Source organism: Marmota flaviventris, chromosome 8, assembly GCF_047511675.1.
Source record: "Marmota flaviventris isolate mMarFla1 chromosome 8, mMarFla1.hap1, whole genome shotgun sequence".
Classification (NCBI taxonomy): Eukaryota; Metazoa; Chordata; class Mammalia; order Rodentia; family Sciuridae; genus Marmota; species Marmota flaviventris.
In genome coordinates, this window is record NC_092505.1 from 133,421,991 (window position 1) to 133,445,559 (window position 23,569).

The window sequence follows — 23,569 nt, forward strand, 5'->3', positions numbered from 1 at the left end:
AGAAAGTCCCTCCATCCAGCTCCGCCTGCAGGCCAATACTGTCAGCTCTAACAGGTTTCTATTTGGCCGCTCTCCCCGCTCTTTCCCTCTGCCCTGCCTGGATCCTGGGGGCGGTGCCGAAGTCGAGGCCCGCCCTGCGGCCCCGCCCGCCCCGCACTAGCTAGCGCCCAGAGCCGGCTGAAACCTGGGTCCGACTGGGCCATGTCGGCGAAGCCAGAGCTCATTGAGCTGCAAGAGCTCGCATCCTCTGGGCGCATCAGCCCAGGCCGCACCCGCCTGGAGCGTGCCAATGCGCTGCGCATCTCGCCCGGCACTGCGCGCAACCCAGCACAGGTCCTGGGCCGTGGCCACCGCTTCCAGCCCGCAGGGCCCGCCACGCACACGTGGTGCGACCTCTGCGGCGACTTCATCTGGGGCGTCGTGCGCAAGGGCCTCCAGTGCGCGTGTGAGTAGCGGCTCACGCCAAACGGGCGGCCAAGGGGCAGTGCCATAGCTGCGGGTCAAGTCATGGTGAAGGGAGACTGTAGGGACCACCCCCGGGACCAGGTACCTTACCTTGCCCCATCGCAGAAAAGAGTGCAGGAAGATGGTTTATCCCTAGACGCACTCCATCCATGGCTGGGGCACAGTTGGGCAGAGGCAGTACATTAAATAATAAGGTGCTGATTTCAAGTTTGTCTTTTAAGTGTCTTGACCCCTAAGAAAGCTGTTGTGCCTACTGGTGGTTCTCTTAGCCCATATTCCCAGGTCTGCCTCTTCACAATAATTCACTCACTCACTCTCTCTCTCTCTCTAGAATTCCTGAGGTGAAGGGAAGTTACCCACCTATGGAAAGGGGCCTAGAAAAAGTTAGGACCTTGGGTGGAACCCTGAAAACAGGAAATTTGTTGAGTCTTTATTTAACAAACACCTGTCTTGGTCCCAGTGGATCAGTATTTAGCAAGTAACTATCTTGTTAACAATGGACTAGGTACTAAAACATGGTCCTTCTGCCCTCCTGGGAATCACCAGCAAGTAGAAGTTCTAGCTGTTCAGAACAGCTAGAATCACGGGGAGCACTTTTACAGCCTTCTTGTCTCCTTATGCCTGAATCCTATCTCAGACCTTTGAGTCGGTTGTTGGAAGTGGGCCCTAGGTATCCATAATTTTTAAAAAAAACTCTCCTTAGGGGCGCTGGGATGGGGTGGGTGTGGTGTTATTCTAATGTGCAGCCTAAACTGAGATTGGGTACACTGACCCACACAGGAATTTAGGAATGATGCCCTAGACCTGTGTATATATGCAGATCTTCTCATCCAGTACAGGAATATGTCACAAACTCAGGTGGAAAAGCACAGACAGGCTACAAAGAAGGAATAAGGGCTGGGACCTTGCAGTGTTCTCCCAGTAAAATAAAGTGGCCATGAAAATGAGAAACAGGACAGTTTGGGTCTCCAGCAAGAGGTAGGGACAAAGGAGGAATCAATCAGGCGAGTGTAGATAGAGGAGGGGAGTGATTAAACTAAGCCCTGGACATCCCATTAGATCTGGAAGGAGAGACAGACCAGCAAAGAAGGTGAGCAGGAGCTGCAGAGAAGCAGGAGGAAAACCTGGAATGTGGTCTCTGGAAGTAAAGGGGAGCTAGTATTAAATGATGCTGAGGAGTATAGAATGGAGAATGGACCGCTGAGGACCGTGCTCATTGAGGACCGTGCTCAGAGCAATTTCCTGGAGCAAGCAAGCTTGGGCAAGCAAGCCTGACTAGAGTGGATAGAAGAGTGAGGATGAACATTTACGTGAATGTAAACCAGTGTTTTGGTCTGAGGGGGCAAATGATAATCAGAGAAGATCGTAGGTTAAAAGTTTTTGTTTTCTCCTTCAAGTAAATGGACCAAGGAAGTTCTGTGCTAGGCGCTAGAGACTGAAAACTGTTGAGCAGGCTTAAATCCCTAACCACCTGAGGCCTTCCAGTCAGTTTCCAGACACGCTCGGGGACCAACACTAGAGTCTGCATAATAGAGGGCAGTAAACGGGCATAAGATAAGTCTGGTCATGCCGAGTCCGGTGGGCAACGGTGGGCAACGGCTATTATCCTGGGGATTCCCCTTCAGTCCCCAGGACATTTTCCGGAGCTGGAGCTCCTCCACCTCACGCCCTCTTTGCAGACTGCAAGTTCACCTGCCATTACCGCTGCCGCGCTCTCGTCTGCTTGGACTGCTGCGGACCCCGGGACCTGGGCTGGGACCCCGCGCTAGAACGTGACACTAACGTGGTGAGAGAAGGCCCCGAGTCATCCAGGGTATGGGTAGGGGAGACGCGCGGACTGGCAGGCCACAGCGCAGAAGTTCGCGGACAGCACAGGCACTGGGCTCAGTAATAGTTCTAATAGCCGGTTTTCCGGCAGCAGAACTGCTAATTTTGCGCATAGGTTTGGCGGACCGCCCAAGGATGCCACAGAGGCAGTTCCGAACCAGGCGCATGCGCACTTCCACAACCACGTCCAGTCCTGAGGCGGTGTCCCTGCACATGCGCATACGCTGCAACACATTCCCCCTGGGAGGTGGGGCCTGGAGGTGGGTTAAGCTGCTTGGGCAATGAGGTCATTCCTGGAGGCTCAGCTCGTCTGTCCCCGCCCCCCCAGAGTTCCTCCCCCAATGAGACAAGAGCTAGATCCTGGCTGTCTACGTTTCAGTCTTAACGGTTGCGGTGTTGCGCTGGCCCCAGCGCAAGCGCACACTGATACAAACGCACACGCGCCCGGGCGGTGGTTGGAGGCTACCGACTCGTAGAACTAGGGGACCAAGCGGGCGCGGCGATGGGTGAGGCAGAAACGCCTTCTTTCGAGATGACCTGGAGCAGCACGACAAGCAGTGGCTACTGCAGCCAAGAGGATTCGGACTCGGAGCTCGAGCAGTACTTCACGGCGCGCACCTCTCTGGTCCGCAGGCCGCGCCGGGACCAGGTGGGAGACAGGGGTTGCCGGCGGCGGGCAAGGGGTGGTCGCTGGAATCCCGCCCCTGCCCGGTAAGTTGCCGCGTGGAGAGTTGGTGGGCAGCCCCACCCTCCGGTTCGCGTGGCTCTATGCGGGTCTGGGCTGGAGCTGGCCCGCTGAACCGTGCTCCAATTTTCAGCCCAGTGTAAAACCCCGGTTCCAAAGCGTCGGTACTGGGTGCCTCGGCCTTCTTGCTCTATCACAGACCGGTTGAACCAGGGGAAGCAGCTCTGTAGCTTGGGGTAGACCAGAGACGGGCGTTATTCATCTATGACTAAAGCCAACTTCGCAGCCCGTACAAACCTCTTGATTTCGTGTTTGGGCACTCCCACTGCCTCCCTAGAGGAACTGAAGGAGGAAGTGGAGGAGGAGTACTCTCCGGGAAAGGAGAAGTTTAGGAAGGGAGAGGCCAAAGGAGTTCGGCCCCTGTACATGCACTACTGGATGGAGTAAGCTGAGTCCCCAGCCATTACTGGCCCTGGTCTGTCACCAGCTGCTGGACTTTAGAGGATTCCAGTCCATTCTAGAGGGTGAACCTTTGGGAAGGGGATTTGGGAGGACCGGAAGCCTTGTTTTGAACTATAAGGATTCAGGAGCACTTTATCCACAAGAGGGAGGGAAGGCTAGATTGTAAAGGGCCCCGAAAGGGGTGAAAAGAGATTGGATTCCTAATTGAAGATTGTAAAGTGTGTGCAGGGGCAGCTGGGACTTTCAGAGTCCCAGGTGTCTTCATTATCAGAGACTTCTGTGGGCTGTCATGGGTGTACCACCAACTTAACATAACTGTACCTGGGCCAGAAGACCTCAGAAGAGCATGCAGGCCAGGGCATCAGCAAAGAGAGATGGGCACCATGTAGTGTACTTGGCAGCAATGGCTCAGAATTCCTTATTTGAACCAAGAAAATGGAGTTATGGATAATGCTTTGGATGAAATTTGACTAAATTCCTTTCAGAAAGGGTGGTGCTTAGTACTTCAAATCTCAGCCCAGAGCTTGAGTAAAAGATTTGAGTGTAGACCCCTAAGATTGTCTCCATGTCCCTCCGCCTAAGCTACCTTCCAATATGGAAAGATGGGTAAAAAACACAAGACGCTAGTCAATTGAAAAGGAGAAGCAAAAGGGTGGGGGGCACACCTGTAATCCCAGCAACTTGGGAAGCTGAAGCAGGAGGATCACAAGTTCCAGGCCATCCTCAGCAACTTAGCAAGGCCCTACGAAACTTAGCAACACCCTATCTCAAAAGAAAATATAAAAGGACTGGGGATGCAGCTCAGTGGTAAGGTGCCCCTGGGTTTAAGCCTCAATACCCACCACCATCACCCAAAACAAAAAAAAAAGGAAGAAGAAAAGGAGACTGAGAAGTCTCAAGGACTATGTAAAATAAAATCATCAGTCACTAGGAATAGTGATAGAATAGAGGGTGGGTTGCTATAGTGCAAAAGAAGAAAAACTCTGTGATCCTGCTGCACATCCCTCTGGGACACTGTTGGGAGTCCTCTTCTACCAGAAAGCTTTGGAAACAGAAAAAGAAACAAAGAAACTTCTTACTCTAGAATAGTACAGTGCATCTAGTCCAAGTCTCTTGCTTTATCAATGAAGATACTGGGGGAGAAGGAAAGGGACTGGGACTGAGGTCAATGTCCCGGTCCAGGGCTCCAGCATAATCCAGAAAGGGAAGGAGGAGGAGTAAATTTTCTCATATCCAGGCTGGATCCCAGAACTGTCACAAAGAAGGGGAATAAATTAACACCATCCTGTGCCCTTTCTTTTCTATAAACAGACCACTATTCTTGCCTCAAGCACTTGAGTCTGCTCAGTGTTCCCCTGCTCCCAGCACCACTTCCATACCATAACCATTACTCCTTCCTGTTGGAGCACTCTTTTCTATCCCACGTTGGCCTGAACAAGCATATCCACCACTTTCCCAGCCTCCAGCCCTCATTTTATCTGCCAGGTTCCTAATTTTCCAGGGCCACACTGTTAGTTCTTACTAGCCTGACAGGGTTGCCCACTCTTTCCAGCATCATTTCTCCTAGAGTTTTTATTCCTCAGTGCTCTCCCCCATCCAGAAGACCTTCGGAAATTTGGAAGGAAAATGGGCTTTGGCTTCCAACCCAAAACCCTTTTCCTGTGAAGCCTTAGTCCTCAGTCCTCAGGATGCTGACTGGCAGCAGGTTCTGGGTAAAGAGCATACCGCTATGCAGTCATGGACTCCCACCATACTCCCTCATCTGCTTCCCCATTCATCCCAATCAGTGGTTTAAGCAAGTTAGAAGGCTCCAAAGCAGCAGTCGGGAGAACCCTGGTTGTCCTGGACTCAGCAGTCAGGGAGAACTCTGGTTGTCCTGGGCATAATTCTATGGAAGACCTGGTAAGAATTCCTTTGAGACAAGACATTGGTCAGTGGTGATCTCAGGTATAGTTGTGACACTCCCATTCCAATTAAGGCCTATCTGACATCAACAGGAAATAAGGCTGATGCAGTGGGGCCAAATGAGTTTGGTAGAAAGTCATTTCAGAGCCCTGGCTGCCCTGGCCCATCCTCCACCCTTCCGGCAAGAATCCATTTCCCAGGGGGAAAGGGAACTAAGTGGTGGAGGTAAAAATTTTTAACTAAATTTCCAGACAGCAGAGGACAGTACAGAAGCCCACCTGCTTGACAGTTGTAAAACAGGCTCTACCAGGAAGTTGCCTGTTCAGCTCCAGTAGCCCAGCCTGAAGCTGCCTTTTGTGTACCTTGGATCAATGCTAAATGACCTGTCACAGTGATTTCCTCACTATGTCTGAGACATGGAGGGGTGGTCCCAAGAATCTCACCAAGGAGTGTTGACATTGTAGACATCACCCTAGTCTGGTGGACTAGAGTAGGGATGTGCATCAGTCCCACACCTCTAACTTTGCAATGGGTTGTGGCCTCATGCTAGGACAGAGTGGAAAAATGGGCTACTTTCTCTAGGACAAACCCTGACTCCAAGCCAACTCTAGGGTGCCAAGACCCTAGAGTTGGGCTGTGCAGTTGGAACATGGGTTTGCTATATTTTCTTTTTTTGTGAGGAGGTTCTGGGGATCAAACCCAAGGCCTTGCCTATGCTAGGCAAGAACTCTGTTACAGAGCTACACCTTAAGCCCCAGAGTGTAGTTTTACTTTAAATTAGAGTCCCTTCACAGAGTCTCACCAGGTTTTCTGGCTCCTGGCCATATACCTTCAGTTGACCCTGATTCTTTGATCTTCTTAGGGCCATATGCAGTGCTGAAATTACCCTAGGCAGGCAGTGAAGAAAAGCCAAATGATTCTACTTTTGCCATCTACACCCATAACATGCAGAACCAAATGGGTTCATAGTACATGGGTTTAGTGACTGGGCCAAAGGTAGTCAGGTTTGTTTTTGTATTTTATTGAGAGACAGAGTCTTGATGAGTTGCTAAATTTGAACTTGTGATCCTCCTGCCTCAGCCTCCCAGGTTGTTGGCATTACAGGCATGTGCCACTGCGCCTGGAAGCAGTTAGTTTTTAAGAGCTGCTGCAGAGGCCATTTTTCATAGAAGCCCTGGGTTCCTCAAGGGCTTGTTTCCATACTGGCCTTCTTTTAGGATGATCCTGTGGAATGGAAGATACCTAATCTTTCTCAGGCTGAGATTGAGCAGAAGATCAAGGAGTACAATGGGCAGATCAACAGCAACCTCTTCATGAGCCTGGTGAGTTGACTACTCAGACAGAGGAAGGGAGTCTGGACAAGGGCAGTTACCCAGCTATGTGCCTGATGCCCAAAGAATCATAGACAAGGTATTCTTGGGTGGGCCCAAGCAACAATTTATACATACCCAGCCTAGCCCCAAGTGCACAGACAGAACCTTAGACTGTTCTGTCTTACTTGGAACTTATTGTCATGGTTGGTTTTTCTTTCTTTTCAGAACAAGGATGGCTCCTACACAGGCTTCATCAAGGTTCAGCTAAAGCTGGTCCGCCCTGTCTCAGTGCCCTCCAACAAGAAACCGACCTCCTTACAGGATGCCCGGAAGGGCCCAGGGCGGGGTACAGCTGTGAGGCGACGGACTTCCTTTTACCTACCCAAGGATGCTGTCAAACACCTGCATGTGCTGTCACGCACACGGGCACACGAGGTTATTGAAGCCCTGCTGCGCAAGTTCTTGGTGGTGGATGATCCTCGCAAGTTTGCACTCTTTGAACGGGCTGAGCGTCATGGCCAAGGTAGGCTTCCTACCCCGTCCTACCCTTTGTGAAGGTATATATGCATATATCTATTGCATGCAGGTGCTAAGGCTGCTAGGCCTGTCTATAATCATATATCCCTTTCCCCTTGCCTTGCTTTAAGTGTACTTGCGGAAACTGTCAGATGATGAGCAGCCCCTGCGTCTACGACTCCTTGCAGGACCTAGTGAGAAGACCCTGAGCTTCATCCTAAAGGAGAATGACTCTGGGGAGGTGAATGTGAGTACACAGTCTTCCTTATTTTCTTGGTTGTCACTGGACAAGACTGATGGGCTAGAGCTACAATAAGGCTTAGAGGAAGAATCAGGCTGGAAAAAAAGCTCTACAAGGCCTAGGCCTATCCCAAGAAATCAGGAAGAATTTTCTTGGTGCTTTGTTTTCTCCTCTGCAGGTTCAGGAGTCCGTCTGACAGTATGGTGAGCCCAGACCAGATCAGAACTACATATATGGGCCTAGGACAGCATGGATGCTCTCCTTCAAGCATTAAGACTTTTTACTTAATGGTTGAGGGTATAGCTTAGTGATACAACATATTCTTAGCATGCACAAGGCCCAGGATTCTATCTCCAGCACTGGATTTATATCCCAGTGAAGAGCATTTGCTTAGCATGCATTAGGCTCTGCATTTGATTCCTAGACCTGTTAATTAAAAAACAAAAGAAAAAAATTGACTTTTTAGAAGCTGTCTGACTACAAGGTATTGGGTCTATGGAGTAGTATTAGACTCAGAGTGTGAGTACAACCTGTCCACAGGAAACTGGGGAACATTCTATTTGGTTGCCTCTCAGTGAGGTGACTATTTTGTAGGATCCATCTTCTATACAGACTGCTGTCAGGAATCCTAGCATAGACTATTGAGGCATGAGCCAAATATTAGAAAACCCAATCCTGGCTTGTGTGACCATGATATGTTGGTCTTCTCTGGGGATGGTCTTCCAGTTTGGCCATATATACTGCAGCTTATATACCTCCCCTCTGCTCCCTTGCAGTGGGATGCTTTCAGCATGCCTGAACTACACAACTTCCTACGCATCCTGCAGCGAGAGGAAGAAGAACACCTCCGCCAGATCCTGCAGAAGTACTCCCATTGCCGCCAGAAGATCCAAGAGGCCCTGCATGCCTGCCCCCTGGGGTGACCTCTCCTACCTCTGGGTGGCAGGAGGAGAGTAGGCAGTGCCAAGAGCGTGCCGTGTGAGTGTGACAGGGCCCATGGGGCCTGAGGAATGAGTGTGCATGGAAGCCCTCCCCCATTGGGGGAATGAGCCCAGAGAATAGCGAAGAAGCTGGCCCTCTGCATCCACCAGTGGGTGAAGCAGAGTATGGCTTTTCATCTCTTTGCCTTTCGTGTACTGGGTCACGGTGGGCCAGGACTTCCCTGGGGAGCTGCTCCAGGCTTGCAGCAGGGGTGGAGCAGAAAGAATCTCCTTAATTCATGTCTCAGATGTGATAATCTTGGAGACCCTACAAACAGAACAGGATCAGTTTGCAGGGTTGAGGACCCTCAACCTTGGGGAAGGTTGTGTTTTGGGTCTTGAATAGAGTTTCTGGATAACCCTATCAGAGCCATGGGTGGGTGCTCAGAATAAGGCAGGCATCAAGGTGGAGTCTAGGTTTCCTTCTAGTGCCTTCTGACTCCTCATACACCCTGAGGTCAGGGAGTGCTGGTATACAGTACAGCAACAGTGCCTCAGTGCCTCCTCCAAAGAGGATATCCCTGGGTCAGCCCAGGGTCTGTGAATGTGGGCACTCTGCCAGCCCCATTCCTTGTTTGCCAGGCAAAGCCAGGGTCTGTCTCTCAGATATTTTTGATGAAGTGTGTGAATGTATGTAGTCCGTTTTGTGGCCTCAAATGAATGCCTCCTGTGGGAAAAGGGATGGGGGTGACAGTCATCATTAGGGCCTGAGGCCTGAGAGAATTGGCTGAATAAAGATTTTAAGAATCCTGCTTTTGTCTCTTTTGTGGGCCTGCTGCCATGGTTGCCATGACAGCAGCTGCCAAGGTTGATGGACAGGCTCACAGGGCATCTTTTGCAAGGTCAGTATGGACCATGTAAAGATGTATACATATTTGGTGGCCTAAACTGCAGTGGAGTTGAAACTTCCCAGAGGGGCAAGGATAGACCAGCCCCAGCCACTGGGCCAACTTCCAATCATTCCAGGTAGAAAAGCTTTGCCCATAACACTCTGTGACAGCCTGTACCCAGGATGCTTCCCATACTGCCTGCCCAGGTACACTCTGTGGGCTCTGACAGCACCCAGAGGGGCCTGGGAGGTGGAGCTGCTGACAGGTGCAGGGACCTATTTGGTTACAGCCTCTGCTCTAGAGACGTCTTATATAGGCTGTTATTTTTTATGAATACACATCCAGCCCTTAGCCGCGGGGGGGGGGGGGGGGGGGGAGTGTGAATGTTTCAGTCATCATTCAGCACATTGGGACCCAGGCAGTCATGGGGGCAAGAATAGGCTACAGCCAGAGTTTAGGGGAAGCCATTCTCTCAGCACACACCAACAACTGAGAGAAGTTGTTTTTATTTATTCATCAGCTGCTATGGACTAGACATGAAGGGTACAGCCATTTAGAATTCTTGTTTTCGTGAAGCATGCATTCAGGTTGAATTTGGAAAGAACATTGAAGTTCTAAATACCTCAGTGTAGCTATAAGACATTTTGGTCAGTTCCTTAGTTGTCCTTGGGCTCCATTTCTTTACATATGATGGTAACTACCACAAAACACCATTGTGAAAATAGAAGCCAGACAAGTACCCCACAGCCTGGCCTGGGTCAGGTCCTAAAGTGCTGGTTCAAAGTGGTTGAGTTGAGTGCTGGTTCAAAGGGCTTGAGTTCTGGAGATCTGGGACGTTGGAATTGCCGTACCTGGCAACCAGCCCGCCGAAGAAGCCAAGGGAACAGCGCTGTCACAGCTCTACTGGGAGGGAGCTGTCCCAGCTGGCGAGAGCGTGGCCTGCCGGGACTTGAGGTCTTGCAGGGCATGCTGGGATGCCCAGTATCTGAGGATAGCCATTGGCTCTGCCCCACGGACCGACGAGCGCTGCAGCCAATCAAAGAGGGCAGCGTGCGGAAGCGGAAGTGAGGTTTCCGTGGAGACAGAAGAGCCTGCGGAAGGCGGCGGCGGCAGCGGCAGCGGCAGCACCTGCAAGCGGAGGCTGGGGCAGGGCATGATAGGGCCTACTGCACTGTGAGAGCGCAGCGGCCGCGGGGTCCGCCATGCGCTGGCGGCCCTGACATGGGCGCCAGCGGCTCCAAAGCTCGGGGCCTTTGGCCCTTCACCTCTACGACAGGGGGCGGCGGCCCGGAGGCAGCGGGCAGTGAACAAGCTTTGGTGCGGCCTCGAGGCCGCCCGGTGCCCCCCTTCGTATTCACGCGCCGCGGGTAAGGGCGTGGGCTTCTGGGAGGACAGGCAGGCGGCCGGGTACCCCACACCACCGAGACCTCCTGTCACCCGACCCCCTACACCCCAGTTAGGACGACTTCGGTCTTTCGGGTCCCCATCCAAGCAAAGGGTGGGGAAAATCGGGAGTAGACTCCTGGAGGCCTGGCTGCTCTAAAGGTCTCTCTAGGGAAGGGTACAAGATCTTAGGCTTGTCTCTGGGCAGGCACGCCCCACAGCAAAGCTAAGATAGGGCCTTTGTGAGATCTCTTGACCTATTCTGTGCATCTCTTCAAACTTAGCTTGCAAATTGAAGGCTTTTACCCTCCTCCTCTTCCCCCCAGTTCTTCCAATGGAAGAATAACTGATTAGGCTTCATCCCTTCCCCCATAGTAGTAAGGTTGGACTTCTGAGTAGTGACTGGGAAAGCAGGGTAGGGCCCTAGTGTTGAGTATGAGGGGGCGAAGGGTGGACGGCAGGATCCTCACTCCTCATATTCTCCAGATATGGAGTGCTGACCTAAACCCCAGGTTCCCCACACAATAGCATCAGCATGACCTCATGTGGATGGGCACTCCGTATGATGGAGATTTGGCTGTAGATACCAGGAGATCCAACAGTGGAAATTTGACTGCACCAGCCACTTGAAGGGGGGATGCAGTCTTCCTCCTTTTAGGTTCCTTCCTAGATCAAAACATCTGCTCACAATCTTTGGCACTAGGCCAGTTGTCTTCTGGAGTGAAACCAACATGTCCATGCTACCACCCTGCCCACTCTCTAAGTCCTGGATGAAGGGACTGATATTGGAATGGCTGTTCTCACACAACAGATCAGTAATGGAAATTAACTTTGGTTGCCTGGATAGTATGCTGTGGTATGGGTTCTCTTCTTGAGGGTATAACAGGGTAACACTAGCCAATGTTCTGCTCCCTGGTTCCTTCTAGTAGACCGTAAACCTAAGCAAAAGGATTCTTCAGCTGTAGTGTCCTCTCTTCTTCCCACCAAGATTGTTCCTCCCCAGTTGGGGTTGGGTACACTTCCCTGTGATCTGTGGCATTTGCCATGACCAGGTGTGGGGCTCAAGCCCAGTCTGTTCTCTTCTTCCTCTACACAGCTCCATGTTCTATGACGAGGATGGGGATCTGGCTCATGAGTTCTACGAAGAGACAATCGTCACCAAGAATGGACAGAAGCGGGCCAAACTGAGGCGGGTGCATAAGAATCTGATTCCTCAGGTGAGGGACTGGTAGAGGTCATAGAACCTTCATCAAGTATGTAAAGGTAGACCCAGGTGGGGTCTACTGGGGGAGGAGCTAGGAGGATCAGGAAGCTTCCTGAAGTAGACACCCTGAGCTGACCCTCATAGCCTTTGTTTCCATGGCAGGGCTTCGTGAAGCTGGATCCCCCCCGCCTCCATGTGGATTTCCCTGTGATTCTCTACGAGGTGTGAGCCTGGGAGATGGCATACACAAACACCGTCTGCCTCAGCAAGAAACTCCCAGACTTGAGGTGTGGTTTCCATTGAGGAGCCCAGGCCGAGGCCACAACCCTGAATAAACTCCACTGGCCCAGAACCTTTGGCTGTGAGCAGGGCAGTCCCTCGGTGTTAATTGTATATTGGTTTGTGTGTGGACAGGAGGTGGTTAGTGACTGGTGAAGGCTAATGGCAGATTTACCAGCCCACCCTCCCCAGCCACCCCTGCAAGAAACATGGCAGGGCATATGCCAGTCAGGAATGCCTGGTTCCTGGTTCCTTGCCTGGCCTGCTTCCTTCCAAGCTTTCCCAGGGCCAAGCCCTGCTAGAAGCTACAGCACTTTACAAATAAAGTCTGCCTTCTTCCAGCCCCTGGGCTATGGGGGCTTTACACAAATGAGAACTTCCTTTCCCCTCACTTCCCATACCCCCTAGTTGGAGCATTTCAGCCATTTGCTACCTCGATTCCTCCTGTATTGGACAGAGGCTGGGGGCAGCACCAGCCTGATTCTTCCCACCTACCTGCCATTTGTTCCCACTTTCAGATGGACAGTTTGCTGGCAGTTAATAGAAATGGGGACTGTTGTGAGAGGCTTCTCCCTTCACCCAGGGCTGGACTGATCCTTACCCACTGCAATTAATTGTTTATCCTTCCCCTATTTGAGAGAGTGCAGGCCAGGGTCAGGATGGGCTGTGGATGCCTGTGCATATGGGGAGTTGCGCCAAGCCACCCATTCTTTGTATTAGCCCCCCACACCACTTGGGAGGGAACTGTCTACTACCCTGTGGTAAGGAACAACACACTAGGGCTGGTGTGAATAGCTATAAGGAGCCCACCACCCTTCCCCTACAGTATCCTCACCCCTTCAGTATCGTTTAAGGGAAAGTACTGGATCCCCTTGGTAGACACAAAAAGGAAGGGTTTATGTTTTACATAAAAGGAATACTTAAAATGTGAAGGTTTGTAAATAGTCTAGTCTATGATGATGTTGGGACAGAGTCTGATTTCTATATAGAAATTACTTTTTTTTTTTTTTTTTAATTCTTATTGTGCAAAATCTGTGCTTCTAGAGTGTGGAAAATGGCTTGGGGAGGGTGGTCCCCAGCATAGGAAGACTGTTGTGTTATTTGTTCAATTTCAATAAAATTATTTGTAGATCCTGCAAATGAGTATGGCATCCTCTGGGACTGTGACACCCAGTGTCTAGACTACTTTCTGGGATCAACAGGTAGGCCTGGGCCCAGGACTCTGGCAGGCTTACCATCTCCAGCATGGACCAAGAAAAAGCCTGAGCTCTAACTGTGGCAACTCCAGCTATGGCCAGCAGGTGGCCGTGTATTCACACTGGGCCTGTCAGGATGCGGGTACTACTTACCTGTCTTATTGTGATCAGAGTGGTGGAAATCCCCGGAATCAGAGGTTGTAGTGTTGCTTCACTAGGAATTAGTCCCACCTGACCTAAGGTGAGAGTATGACCCTAGATAGTTCTGGTCCCAACATTGCTAGCTGACCTCAAGTGAATTGATATCCTGAGCCCCAAGGACTTAAAAAAAGGCCCAGACATGCATAGACAGTATACTGCCAGGCATATATAAACTTCATCTGCTTCTTCTCCTCCCAGACCACCACTGGGAGAGTGAGCTCTGGATTTCCTTTCCAACCTTCAGTACTTCCTTCTGTTCTCTGCTGCCTGTGCTATAGACTCCCCACCACTACCACCACCACCACCACCACACACATACACACTAGGGATTGAACTCAGGGCCTCTTGCATATTATATAAACATACTACCATGAAACTATATTACCGGTCCATTAAAAAAAAAAACAAAACCGGTTTTTGCTAAATTGCCTAAGCTGGCCTTGAATTTATGATCTTCCTACCTCAGTCTCCTGAATGGATGTGATTACAGCCTCCTGAATAACACCACCACACCTGGATTGCCTGTGAACATTCTGCCTACAGGGCCTGCTGTGAAGCAGGTTATCTGCTAGGCCATCAGTTCAACTCCCAGTTAAGAAGGGGGAAATTCAAGGACCCAGGCTTCTAGGTTTGGGAAACTGGCCTACCAGTCTTTCAGAGGCTTGAATTTGTCACATCTGGAGTAGGATCACTCTGTGCAGCCTGGACTTGTAGTTCTGTGAGCTGTCTTCCCATTCCCCTTAAGATGCCAAACCTAAGGCCCTGTCATCCTCCACTCCACCCTACTGTCTGTTCAAAGGCCAGCGCTCTCCCATAACAAACAGCATTCTATCTCCCACCATCATTATCCCAGCCTGGAGGAACTCCCTGTGCTCAGCCTTCTCAGCTGACCCCAAAGCTGGAAACAATGGGAGTCAGGCAGTGCTTCCCCACTCCCTCCCACTGGGCTGTGCTCACTTCCTTCCTGCTGACAGCTTGAGGAAGTGTCCCTGCCCTGGGACAGTCTGGTCCGGCCTTTGTTTTCCCAGGGGTCCCCACCCTGGTAGCTTCCTAGGCCTCTGTCCCTTCTGAAGCCAGCACAGTGGTACAGGGACACTGCACCCACTCCTGTCATATCCTGGACTCCTGGGTCCTCACAGCCAGACTCCAGATTATGCACTCACCTCCCCGAGACTCCCACACAGCCAGGAGAGGGGCCCTGTGCATTGGAGAGGTGAAGCCAGCCACATGAACTTCCCCTCCCAAAGAAACACCCCCCCTTCTCTCTCCACTTTGGCAAAGAGCCACTCTGTAGTGGACTCAGTGAAATCTACCCAGGAATGTCCTCCAGCTGGATAGCACTCTGCAGGCCTTGCCCCACCCCTATCCCACATTCACACACATCAAGTATTGTCCTCTCTGTCACACTTGAGACACTTCTGCTCTTGGTGGAAAAAAAAAAAAATGACCCAGCTCCCAGAAGTTCCCCCAACCCTCTCCCCCCATCTCCCAGGATTGGCTCCCTTATTTGACACCTGCTGTAGGAGGCCATCAGTTGAACACCCCCCAGATAGTTTGATTCTCCCAAAAGACCAAGGCCTGTACCTCCTCAACACCCTACTAAATGAGAATGAGCCCAAACCCCAAGGAAAAGTTGGTGAGGAGAGTTAAGGAAATTGTGGGCATCAGGGAGACTGACTCCTGAGCCTGGGCTCATAGCCTTCCTGTCACCTGGCACAGCTGGTGGGGCCAGATCCTACAGGAGAAGGGTGGGGAGGGCAGCCAGCCAGGAGAGCATGCCAGAGGAAAACAGGGTCAAGGCAATCTCCTCCCTCGCGCCTTTCCTGGCCTTTTCCTCTCAGAGGGGCAGCAGGAAGTGAGGAGAAAGGGCTGGAATGGGAGGCGGGAGCGGGTGGGAGGGAATGGGGTTTATCAAGTCGCCGGCAGGCTGCCCAGCGGGCAGCAGCTGGTGAACGTATCCTGGCTGGAGAAGTTCACTCCAGGAAAGAGGGAGGCCGCCGACCTACTGGGCCGACGGACTCCCAGACAGGTGAGCCCAGCGCAGACTGCAGAAGGCTGGTAGTCTGCGTTGCCATAGATGGGCTTGCTGTGGCGCTACCTATCTCCTCTCAGGCGCCGGGCGGGGAAGGGGCTGGCGGCGCAGACGCGGACATTTGAGGGAGCGGAGTCCCGCACTGCGGAGCGGATTTAAGAAGAGGCGAGGTCTTGCACAGGGCTCGTCCTGGTCCAGCTCCAAGCCTGCTCCCCCATCAGGAGGAGCCTGCGAAGCGAAAGAGCTCGGGATACCTAACCAAAGCCTCGGGGGGTCCCTACAGTTGGCTTTATCCAAGGTCTGGCCAGAAACTTCAGTTAAGAGTGACTCCCTTATGAAGTTATGAGGGAGATCCCGGGGAGTTCCCAGGGACTGGGCAGGAGCGGATCCCAAGGATTGGCCTGATCCTGATATGGGCCGGGAAGACTCGGGGCACCCCACCTTCCCCCTGGGACCCGCCAAGCTTCCCAACCCCAACCCTTCCAGCCACGCAGTGACCCACAGTCGAGGTTGCCAGACAACTGCTGCCTCTGCCTTAAAGACTAGGGCTAAGAAGTGGTGCTTGGCCCCTTACCCGAGACGGGCAGTGGGCGGGGCTTCCCTTCAGACCGCAGCCAAGAGGACGGGATTCGGGACTCGTAGGAGGCGGGGCATTACTGTTCTTGGAGGCCCCATCTGCTCAGGTCAAAGTCCTTTTCTCAACACAAAGGGGCCCCAGTGCTGGCGTCTACTACATTCGAGGTTGCAAAGTTCGATGAGCAGCTGCCCCAGTCAAGGCCTCGGAGTACTACAGCACCTCCTTATGGCCGAGCCGGGGAACGCCACCGTCCTTTTTATTCCATACACCCGGCTTCCCCCTCCCCGCCCTTATGCTGTCCCTTTAAGAGGTTGACTCCACAGAGAAGAAGAGAGGATTGTACCACCAGCAACGGACTGTGGGGAGAAAAATCTCAGGCCGACTGACACTAGTAGCTAGCACTTGAACGGAAATCCTCGTTAGAAGGGGCTTCAGGTCTCAAATAGATGGCCACGTTTCTCTGCAGAGGATCTAGGGGATCCTCCAACCTGAAACTTAGCACTGGCGACGAGAAAGGCAGACACACCTACCCGCCGGGAACCCAATCCTGTTCCCCGCCCACCGCGGAGCTGGACTCTTAAAGGGCCAGAGGGCCTGGGGGCAGAGAGGTAGCAGAGGTGCTGAACCGGTGCCGGGCCTGAGCGAAGGGCCGGAGCGGCTAGGCTGGGCCCAGGATGGCGGCGGCCCTGGCACGGGTCCCGGTGGCGCCCCGTGTGAGGTGAGGGCGGGCGGTGCAAACCTACAGCTCTCCGCTGGCGGGCTGAGCTCTGAACTCCCGGGGGTGCCCCCAGAGAGGGGGCCTAGGAACCTCACCCCCACCCGGCGGGGCTCTGACCCCACGTGCAGGGCGGGGGCGGGGTCCCCGCACAAAGGCCAGGCGAAGTGCCCTCTACCCGGGACCCGTCGGTCTCGGTGTGGGCGCGCGCGCATTCCCGTGGCAGCGGAGGGAAAAGCAGGTCTGTCCGCTGGGCTGTGGGAGGTCCACTGTCCCTTTGTCCCCGCGGGCCCTCCTCCAAGCCTGAGAGAGTGCCTGCGTATACGACTAAGTCCTGACAGCGGGTGTTGCACAGATACAGCTCCGTGGCCGTGTTCCTTCCAGCTTCCTAGCATCTGTATGAGTTGTGTTCTCTACCCAAATGCTTAGTTTCTCTGGATCAAGGGTTCCTCACAGGGTACAGGGTGAAGTTCAGGGCTTTAGGGCTCACTGAAACCATGCACTGGAGGTTTGCAGGACATGTATAGGTTCTGGCGGCAGGTCCATAGCTTCATTCATTTAGTTCCCAGAAGGGTCACAGACCTAACAGATTCTTGACCAGCCATAGGCTACCTGTTCCACGAAGGAGCCATATGCTCCTGGTAGTGAGTCCCCAGGATAACTTGCCTGTCCTTCAATGGCCTGTTGTCTCTCAAACCTGTTACAGCTGTAGATGGGTCTGAACCACCAGGGGTACTGTGCCCCACATAGCATTGGGGCACTTTTGGAGCATAGATGGGCTTAAAGTGGGCACCTCCAGGATTCTCTAGACTGATTTTTTTCTCTCCCACCCTTCATTTAGTTCCTAAGCTGGTGCCAAGCAGGTGACACTTCCTGTAGCCCCCAGCATGCTGGCAGGCCTGGGCCCCACCATCACACTGGCCTTGGTGCTAGCGGTGGCATGGGCCATGGAGCTCAAGCCCACAGTGCCACCCATCTTCACAGGCCGGCCCTTTGTGGTAGCATGGGATGTGCCCACACAGGACTGTGCCCCACGACACAAGGTGCCACTGGACCTGAGTGCCTTTGATGTGGAGGCTTCACCTAATGAGGGTTTTGTGAACCAGAATATCACCATCTTCTACTACGACCGTCTAGGCCTGTATCCACGCTTTGATTCAACTGGGACATCGGTGCATGGTGGTGTGCCACAGAATGTTAACCTCCGGGCACACCTACAGATGCTGAAGAAACCTGTAGAGCACTATATTCGCACCCAGGAGCCTGCAGGGCTGGCAGTCATTGACTGGGAGGACTGGCGGCCTGTGTGGGTGCGCAATTGGCAGGACAAGGATGTATACCGCCAGTCATCACGCCAGCTGGTAGCCAGTCGGCACCCTGACTGGCCATCAGACCGAATAGTCAAACAGGCACAATATGAATTTGAGTCCAATGCACGGCAGTTCATGCTGGAAACACTACGCTATGTCAAGGCAGTCAGACCTCGACACCTCTGGGGCTTCTACCTCTTTCCTGATTGCTATAACCATGATTATGTACAGAACTGGGAGAGCTACACAGGCCGCTGCCCTGATGTTGAGGTGGCCCGCAATGACCAGCTGGCCTGGTTGTGGGCTGAGAGCACGGCTCTCTTTCCCTCCGTTTACCTGGACGAGACACTAGCTTCCTCTGCTCATGGCCGCAACTTTGTCAGTTTCCGTGTTCAGGAAGCCCTTCGTGTAGCTCACACCCATCATGCGAACCATGCACTCCCAGTCTACGTCTTCACACGGCCCACCTATACCCGCAAGCTCACAGGGCTTAGTGAGGTATGTTCCTTCCAGGGTGCTGCTTTCTTCCTCCTTCTGGGAACCACTGCATGTTTGGTTACTAGGGCCGTGGTTTGCTGGCTATTCCATGTCTCTTCAAATAACTATATATAGGAGCTGAGGGCATATGGCTCATTGGTAGAACACTTGCCTAGTACACACAAGGCTCAGGGTTCAATCCCCAGCACCACAAAAATAAGCTTAAAAAATTATTAAATGTTATAGTATTAAATATAATGTTAAATGTTATATTAAAATTATAATATTGTGAAAGGGTGACATGTTATGTAGATAAAATTGAGGCACAGAGACATTAAGAGGTTTGCCAAAAACCTCCAGCAATACCAGTCACAGCAATACATGCCTGTAATCCCAGCAACTCAGGAGGCTGAGGCAGGAGAGTTGCAAGTTCAAGGCCAACCTGAGCATCTTAGTGAAACCCTGTCATAATATAACAGGCTGGGGATATAGCTCAGTGATAAAGCTACACTATGTCAATCCCCGGTACCCCCCTCCCCCCCCAAAAAAAAAGCCTCCAGCAAATCCAGGACAGCTTAGAGACTTGGATCCAGGTATCCTGACTTTGGAGTCTGTTTTGGTAGATACTCTGTAGACTCATGTATACTCTTGGCCTGGGAGATTGAGGCCCAAAGTGGGGTTGGAAATGAGCTTAAATATTTAAGGAAAAAGTAAAACAGGCAGAGTTTCTGCTTGGAGGGAAATAAGGGAGGGTTATATTGCAGAGTCAGTAAGTCAGAACAGTTCTATCTACTCGGTCCTTTTTCCTTCTGTGGTTTCAGTCTTCCCCAGTGATTGTCCCCTTTCCACACAGATGGACCTTATCTCTACCATTGGCGAGAGTGCAGCCCTGGGTGCAGCTGGTGTCATCCTCTGGGGTGACTCAGTATACACCTCAAGTATGGTAAGTGAGACCTTCCCAGCTGGTCAGAACTGCATCTACAAGAACAGGCAAATTTAGCCGGGTGTGGTGGTGCACATCTGTAATCTCAGCAATTTGGAAGGCCGAGACAGGAAGATCATCTGTTCAAAGCCAGCAACATATCGATACCTTGTCTCAAAAAATAAAAAGGTCTGGGGATATGGCTCAGTGGTTAAGAACCCCTGGGTTCAACTCCTGGTACAAAAAAAAAAAAAAAAAAAAAAGGCAGATTTGGACTTTTTCTCCCAACCTCGCTTAAGTATGCAAACCTAGTCAGACTCCAGGAAAGAGGAAATGCTGCCCTGAACAACCATGGAGTTCCGCCTTTTCCTGACTGCCCAGCTGTGTTGCAGCTTCTGCCCTTCTCTTCAGGAACAGGGATTGTGAGGGCTCAGGCACGCGTGTGTGTGTGTACACAAATAAGTGTGCTGTTAAAAAGAGGTTCTGTTGGGCTGGGGGTATAGTTCAGTGATAGAACACTTGCCTAGCATGCACAAGGCCCTGGGTTTAATAATCCCTCCACAGTGTGAACACAGTTTCTGTCGGCCTTGTGGGCCCAGGCAGCAGCTGACCCTGACCTGTTATCCTCTTGTTATCCTCTGTTTACCCCCAGGAGACCTGCCAGTACCTCAAGAATTACCTGACACAGCTGTTGGTCCCCTATGTAGTCAATGTGTCTTGGGCTACCCAGTATTGCAGCCGGGACCAGTGCAATGGTCATGGGCGCTGTGTGCGCCGCAACCCCAGCGCCAATACCTTCTTGCACCTCAGCGCCAGCAGCTTCCGCCTAGTACCTGGCCGAGCACCTGGTGAACCCCAGCTGCGACCTGAGGGGGAGCTTAGCCGGGCGGACCTCAACTACCTGCAGACGCACTTTCGCTGCCAGTGCTACTTAGGCTGGGGTGGTGAGCAATGCCAGTGGGACCATAGGCGGACAACTGGAGGTGCCAGTGGGGCCTGGACTGGTTCCCATTTCACCAGTCTGCTGGCTTTAGTAGCTGTGGCCCTCACCTAGACCCTATAGGAATCTCCTACCTGGCTACCAAGCCAGCTGGCTTCTGCCACAAGGGCTTTCCTGGGCATGTGAGAGCCTATAGGGGGTAGACAAACTAGAGTCTGGAGGGGCAGAGCCCCCAAGATACCCAGCAGGGCATCCATACTAGCTGTCACACCCCTGTTCTAAGGGGGAGGGAAAGTCCCCTAAGAGGCCCCTTTCTACCTGTCAGAGGGGAAGGAGAATACAGCTGGGCTGGGGAGGGCCTGACCCTACTCCCCTGCCCCTGGATAGTTTATTATTATTTTGGGGTCTCTTTTGTAAATTAAATATGAAATAACTGTTTCTGTGCTTGTTATTTCTACTTCTGAGTTGGGGTTTGAGAGAGTCCAGGGTTGCCCACGAGGTTGAGCTTAGATCTCTGAAATCTTCTGGGAACTTCTCACCTGTAAAATGTGTTCACCAGGACTGACCTGGGATACCAGAGCTGCCCGCTCTGAAGCTGTCCTGCTGAGACAAGGGCCACTGAGAGTGGAGGAACCCACACTCCCAAGCTAGCACCAAAGACCTTGCTTTCTCCACATTGAATAAAATGGAATTGGATCTAACCTTGTGTGAGGGACAGAGCTTGATGTGCTTCTGCCACTTGCCCCTGCACCCCCAGCTAGGCCAGTACCAGCCTTGCCCATCAGGGAGAAGTAGATGTTTGATCTTCCCTGCTATTTTCAAAGGCAAGGGTATCTCCTCTGCTCACTGCTCCCAAGGGCACTGGACTTACACTATATCTACCTCTTCCCATCTGGGTCACAGCTTTTCCTTGAGTCTGGTAGGGAGGGAGGTGGGTAGGGAGGGTTAAGATGTCAATTCTGAGGTTCAGTCCCTGTCACACTATGAAGATACATGATGGGGCTATGGGTAGGCATCCTGAGCCTGGGACCAGGGAACATCATCAAAGATCAGCTCTGGCTGGATGTGGCACATGCCTAGAATCCCAGTGACCCTGGAGACTAAGGCAGGAGGATCACAAGTTCAAAGCCAACCCTCAACAACTTGGTGAGGCCCTGAGCAATTTAGAGAGACCCTGTCTCAAAATAAAATATAAAAAAGGACGGGGGATGTGGCTCAGTGATAGATTTGCCCTCAGTGATAGAATTACCACAAAACAAAGATTAGCTCTGGGGCTAGGGATGTAGCTCAGTGGCAGAATATTTGCCTAACATGCATGATGCTCTGGGTTTAATCCCCAGCACTGTAAAAACAACAACAAAAAGTTGTATCCTAGCCACAGGAGAATCCTAGCTGTCCCAGAGAAGTAGCAACCAGAATAGTCAGATCAGCTCTGAGCTGCTTCACTGCCCCTGTCTGTGTTAGGTGTGACACACAAGTCCTGCTCTCAGCAAACTGACTTACTGGCTCTCAAGCAACTGTAGTGCTAAGGTGTTTGAATACAAAGGCCCTGGTTTTAATCTCCAGTACCTGTCCCCAAAAAAAAAGTTAAAAAAAATAAATAAAAGAATGAAAAGAAACTGAGTCGGAAAGAGCAGCACACAACAGGGGTTTAGGGGAGTTGTCCTCTCCAAGTACTTTCTACATTGATATGTGAAAGGGGAGGGAGCAGCTTAATACCAGGAAACAAAGCATGGACAGAGGCTTGAAGGAAGTTGGAACACAACTACAATACATAGTTCAGGACTGGGGTATGGCTTGGGGGTGTACTGAAGACAGAGATGAGAGGGGTAGCCCCAGAACTTACTTCTCCTGATGGCAATAAGTATCTCAATGTTGAGTAAGTAGTAAGTACACTAAGTACAATAATCTGGGCCAGTGCTTGCTGGGTACTAGGGATATGGCTGTGAAGGACATCAAGTAAGACCCCTGTGTTGAATGGGATGACAAAGTAGAAGGAAGTACACACTAAATGCCCAGACCAAGTCAGATGCCAGACGTGGAGAGTGCTCCAGCAAGTATCAGGCACACAAAAAGATGGTGTGATTAGGGAAGTAGAGTCTGAGGAACAAGCCCAACCAAAACCATGTCAACACACATTGTAAAGAGATCCCTCCCTTCTTCCTCTGGCTGATGACAGCATGGGTCTGGGTGACAGCACTAGGAGGGTAATGTAAATTCACATGGTCAGGAAGGAAGACACGGAAGTAGAGGGGGTCCCAGATGCTAATGGCTATCGTGGGGAGAGGCCAGGTTGGAGGAAAGATTCAGTGATGGTCCATAAGGCTATGAAATGGAGTTCAGCAGAGGGAGGGCAAGGAAGGAGGAGATGTGACCACACATCTCCACATCTGTGACCCCTCCCACACAGCTGTGACTTTTTACCTAGCAATGGCCCTACCTGTCAGCCCCTATAGGCAAAGTTTCAATCCTCACAGCTATTACGTTCCCTAAACATCTGTGTCTGCACACCATGACCTTTCCTACACATTTGTGACTTGTACCCATCCATCTCCAACAAACCTATGTACACTTTATATCATTTTCCTAGGAGGACTTGGGGAAAGTAAAACCCAGGGATAGTCAGAACTTTCCTGTGGGGCAGAGGAGGAAGGGGTAGAGGTGAGATAATGAGAGTGAGGTGACTCAGAGATCTGAAGCATGCACAGCCAGAGAGCAGGATTATCCAGCCAGATGGACCCCAGACATACAAGCATACTCCCTACCTCCCTTCATGCATCAATCCAATTAGACCAGTTGGGCAGGAACAGACCTATGGGAAAGGCTTGGGGCAGGGGAGGGCTTCAGGCATCCTCAACTCTTCCTGTTATTCCACCATTAGGGTTTTTCCCTTGGACTGAGGCCAGCTAAACAATGCTAGCCTGCTGCTTTCCTGGACAAGGTTTCTGGGGGCATCAGGAGGTAGCCCAGAGCCTCCAGGAGAGAGGTCAGGGGCTGCCTTGATGTTCTCTTGTCTCCTTAGCCCTTGAGGGTTGTGCCAGTCTCTCTGGGCTACCCAGTTATCACTCTGTGACCCTTCTTCCTGAACAAGATCAGCAGCCACCACCTC

At 51.8% G+C, this 23,569-nt stretch overlaps 3 protein-coding genes across 6 annotated transcripts; all 3 read left to right on the plus strand.

The window, feature by feature from the left end:
- The first annotated feature begins 160 nt into the window (after window positions 1-160).
- Window positions 161-9,146, plus strand: Rassf1 (Ras association domain family member 1). Of its 3 annotated transcripts, XM_027933668.2 has the most exons (6): window positions 161-445; window positions 2,145-2,251; window positions 6,562-6,666; window positions 6,883-7,180; window positions 7,305-7,420; window positions 8,191-9,146. In XM_027933668.2, exons 1-6 carry the CDS (start codon window positions 202-204, stop codon window positions 8,335-8,337), a joined length of 1,017 nt encoding a protein of 338 aa, XP_027789469.1. In that variant the 5' UTR covers window positions 161-201; the 3' UTR covers window positions 8,338-9,146. The 3 variants fall into 3 exon arrangements, with proteins under 3 accessions (XP_027789469.1, XP_027789470.1, XP_027789471.1); XM_027933669.2 differs by lacking the exons at window positions 161-445; window positions 2,145-2,251 and adding an exon at window positions 2,699-2,941; XM_027933670.3 differs by lacking the exons at window positions 161-445; window positions 2,145-2,251 and adding an exon at window positions 2,988-3,003.
- A 1,159-nt stretch (window positions 9,147-10,305) lies between these two features.
- Window positions 10,306-13,230, plus strand: Tusc2 (tumor suppressor 2, mitochondrial calcium regulator). Its single transcript, XM_027933992.2, has 3 exons — window positions 10,306-10,591; window positions 11,704-11,824; window positions 11,974-13,230. Exons 1-3 carry the CDS (start codon window positions 10,446-10,448, stop codon window positions 12,037-12,039), a joined length of 333 nt encoding a protein of 110 aa, XP_027789793.1. The 5' UTR covers window positions 10,306-10,445; the 3' UTR covers window positions 12,040-13,230.
- A 2,183-nt stretch (window positions 13,231-15,413) lies between these two features.
- Window positions 15,414-20,898, plus strand: Hyal2 (hyaluronidase 2). 2 transcript variants are annotated; one of them, XM_071615689.1, is made up of 4 exons: window positions 15,414-15,516; window positions 17,653-18,619; window positions 19,452-19,541; window positions 20,173-20,898. In XM_071615689.1, the coding sequence occupies exons 2-4, from the start codon at window positions 17,699-17,701 to the stop codon at window positions 20,572-20,574; spliced, it is 1,413 nt and encodes a 470-aa protein (XP_071471790.1). In that variant the 5' UTR covers window positions 15,414-15,516; window positions 17,653-17,698; the 3' UTR covers window positions 20,575-20,898. The 2 variants fall into 2 exon arrangements, with proteins under 2 accessions (XP_071471790.1, XP_027789544.1); XM_027933743.2 differs by lacking the exon at window positions 15,414-15,516 and adding an exon at window positions 15,917-16,814.
- The last annotated feature ends 2,671 nt before the right edge of the window (window positions 20,899-23,569 follow it).

Bases quoted from the DNA above. Each gene is read 5' to 3' on its own strand.
- Rassf1 (XM_027933668.2), top strand. From the start codon at position 202: ATGTCGGCGAAGCCAGAGCTCATTGAGCTGCAAGAGCTCGCATCCTCT. The intron at 2,252-6,561 runs GTGAGAGAAGGC...GCCTTCTTTTAG, and splicing joins TAGAACGTGACACTAACGTG to GATGATCCTGTGGAATGGAA. The intron at 7,421-8,190 runs GTGAGTACACAG...GCTCCCTTGCAG, and splicing joins ATGACTCTGGGGAGGTGAAT to TGGGATGCTTTCAGCATGCC.
- Tusc2 (XM_027933992.2), top strand. From the start codon at position 10,446: ATGGGCGCCAGCGGCTCCAAAGCTCGGGGCCTTTGGCCCTTCACCTCT. The intron at 10,592-11,703 runs GTAAGGGCGTGG...TCCTCTACACAG, and splicing joins TTCGTATTCACGCGCCGCGG to CTCCATGTTCTATGACGAGG. The intron at 11,825-11,973 runs GTGAGGGACTGG...TTTCCATGGCAG, and splicing joins ATAAGAATCTGATTCCTCAG to GGCTTCGTGAAGCTGGATCC.
- Hyal2 (XM_071615689.1), top strand. From the start codon at position 17,699: ATGCTGGCAGGCCTGGGCCCCACCATCACACTGGCCTTGGTGCTAGCG. The intron at 18,620-19,451 runs GTATGTTCCTTC...CTTTCCACACAG, and splicing joins AGCTCACAGGGCTTAGTGAG to ATGGACCTTATCTCTACCAT. The intron at 19,542-20,172 runs GTAAGTGAGACC...GTTTACCCCCAG, and splicing joins CAGTATACACCTCAAGTATG to GAGACCTGCCAGTACCTCAA.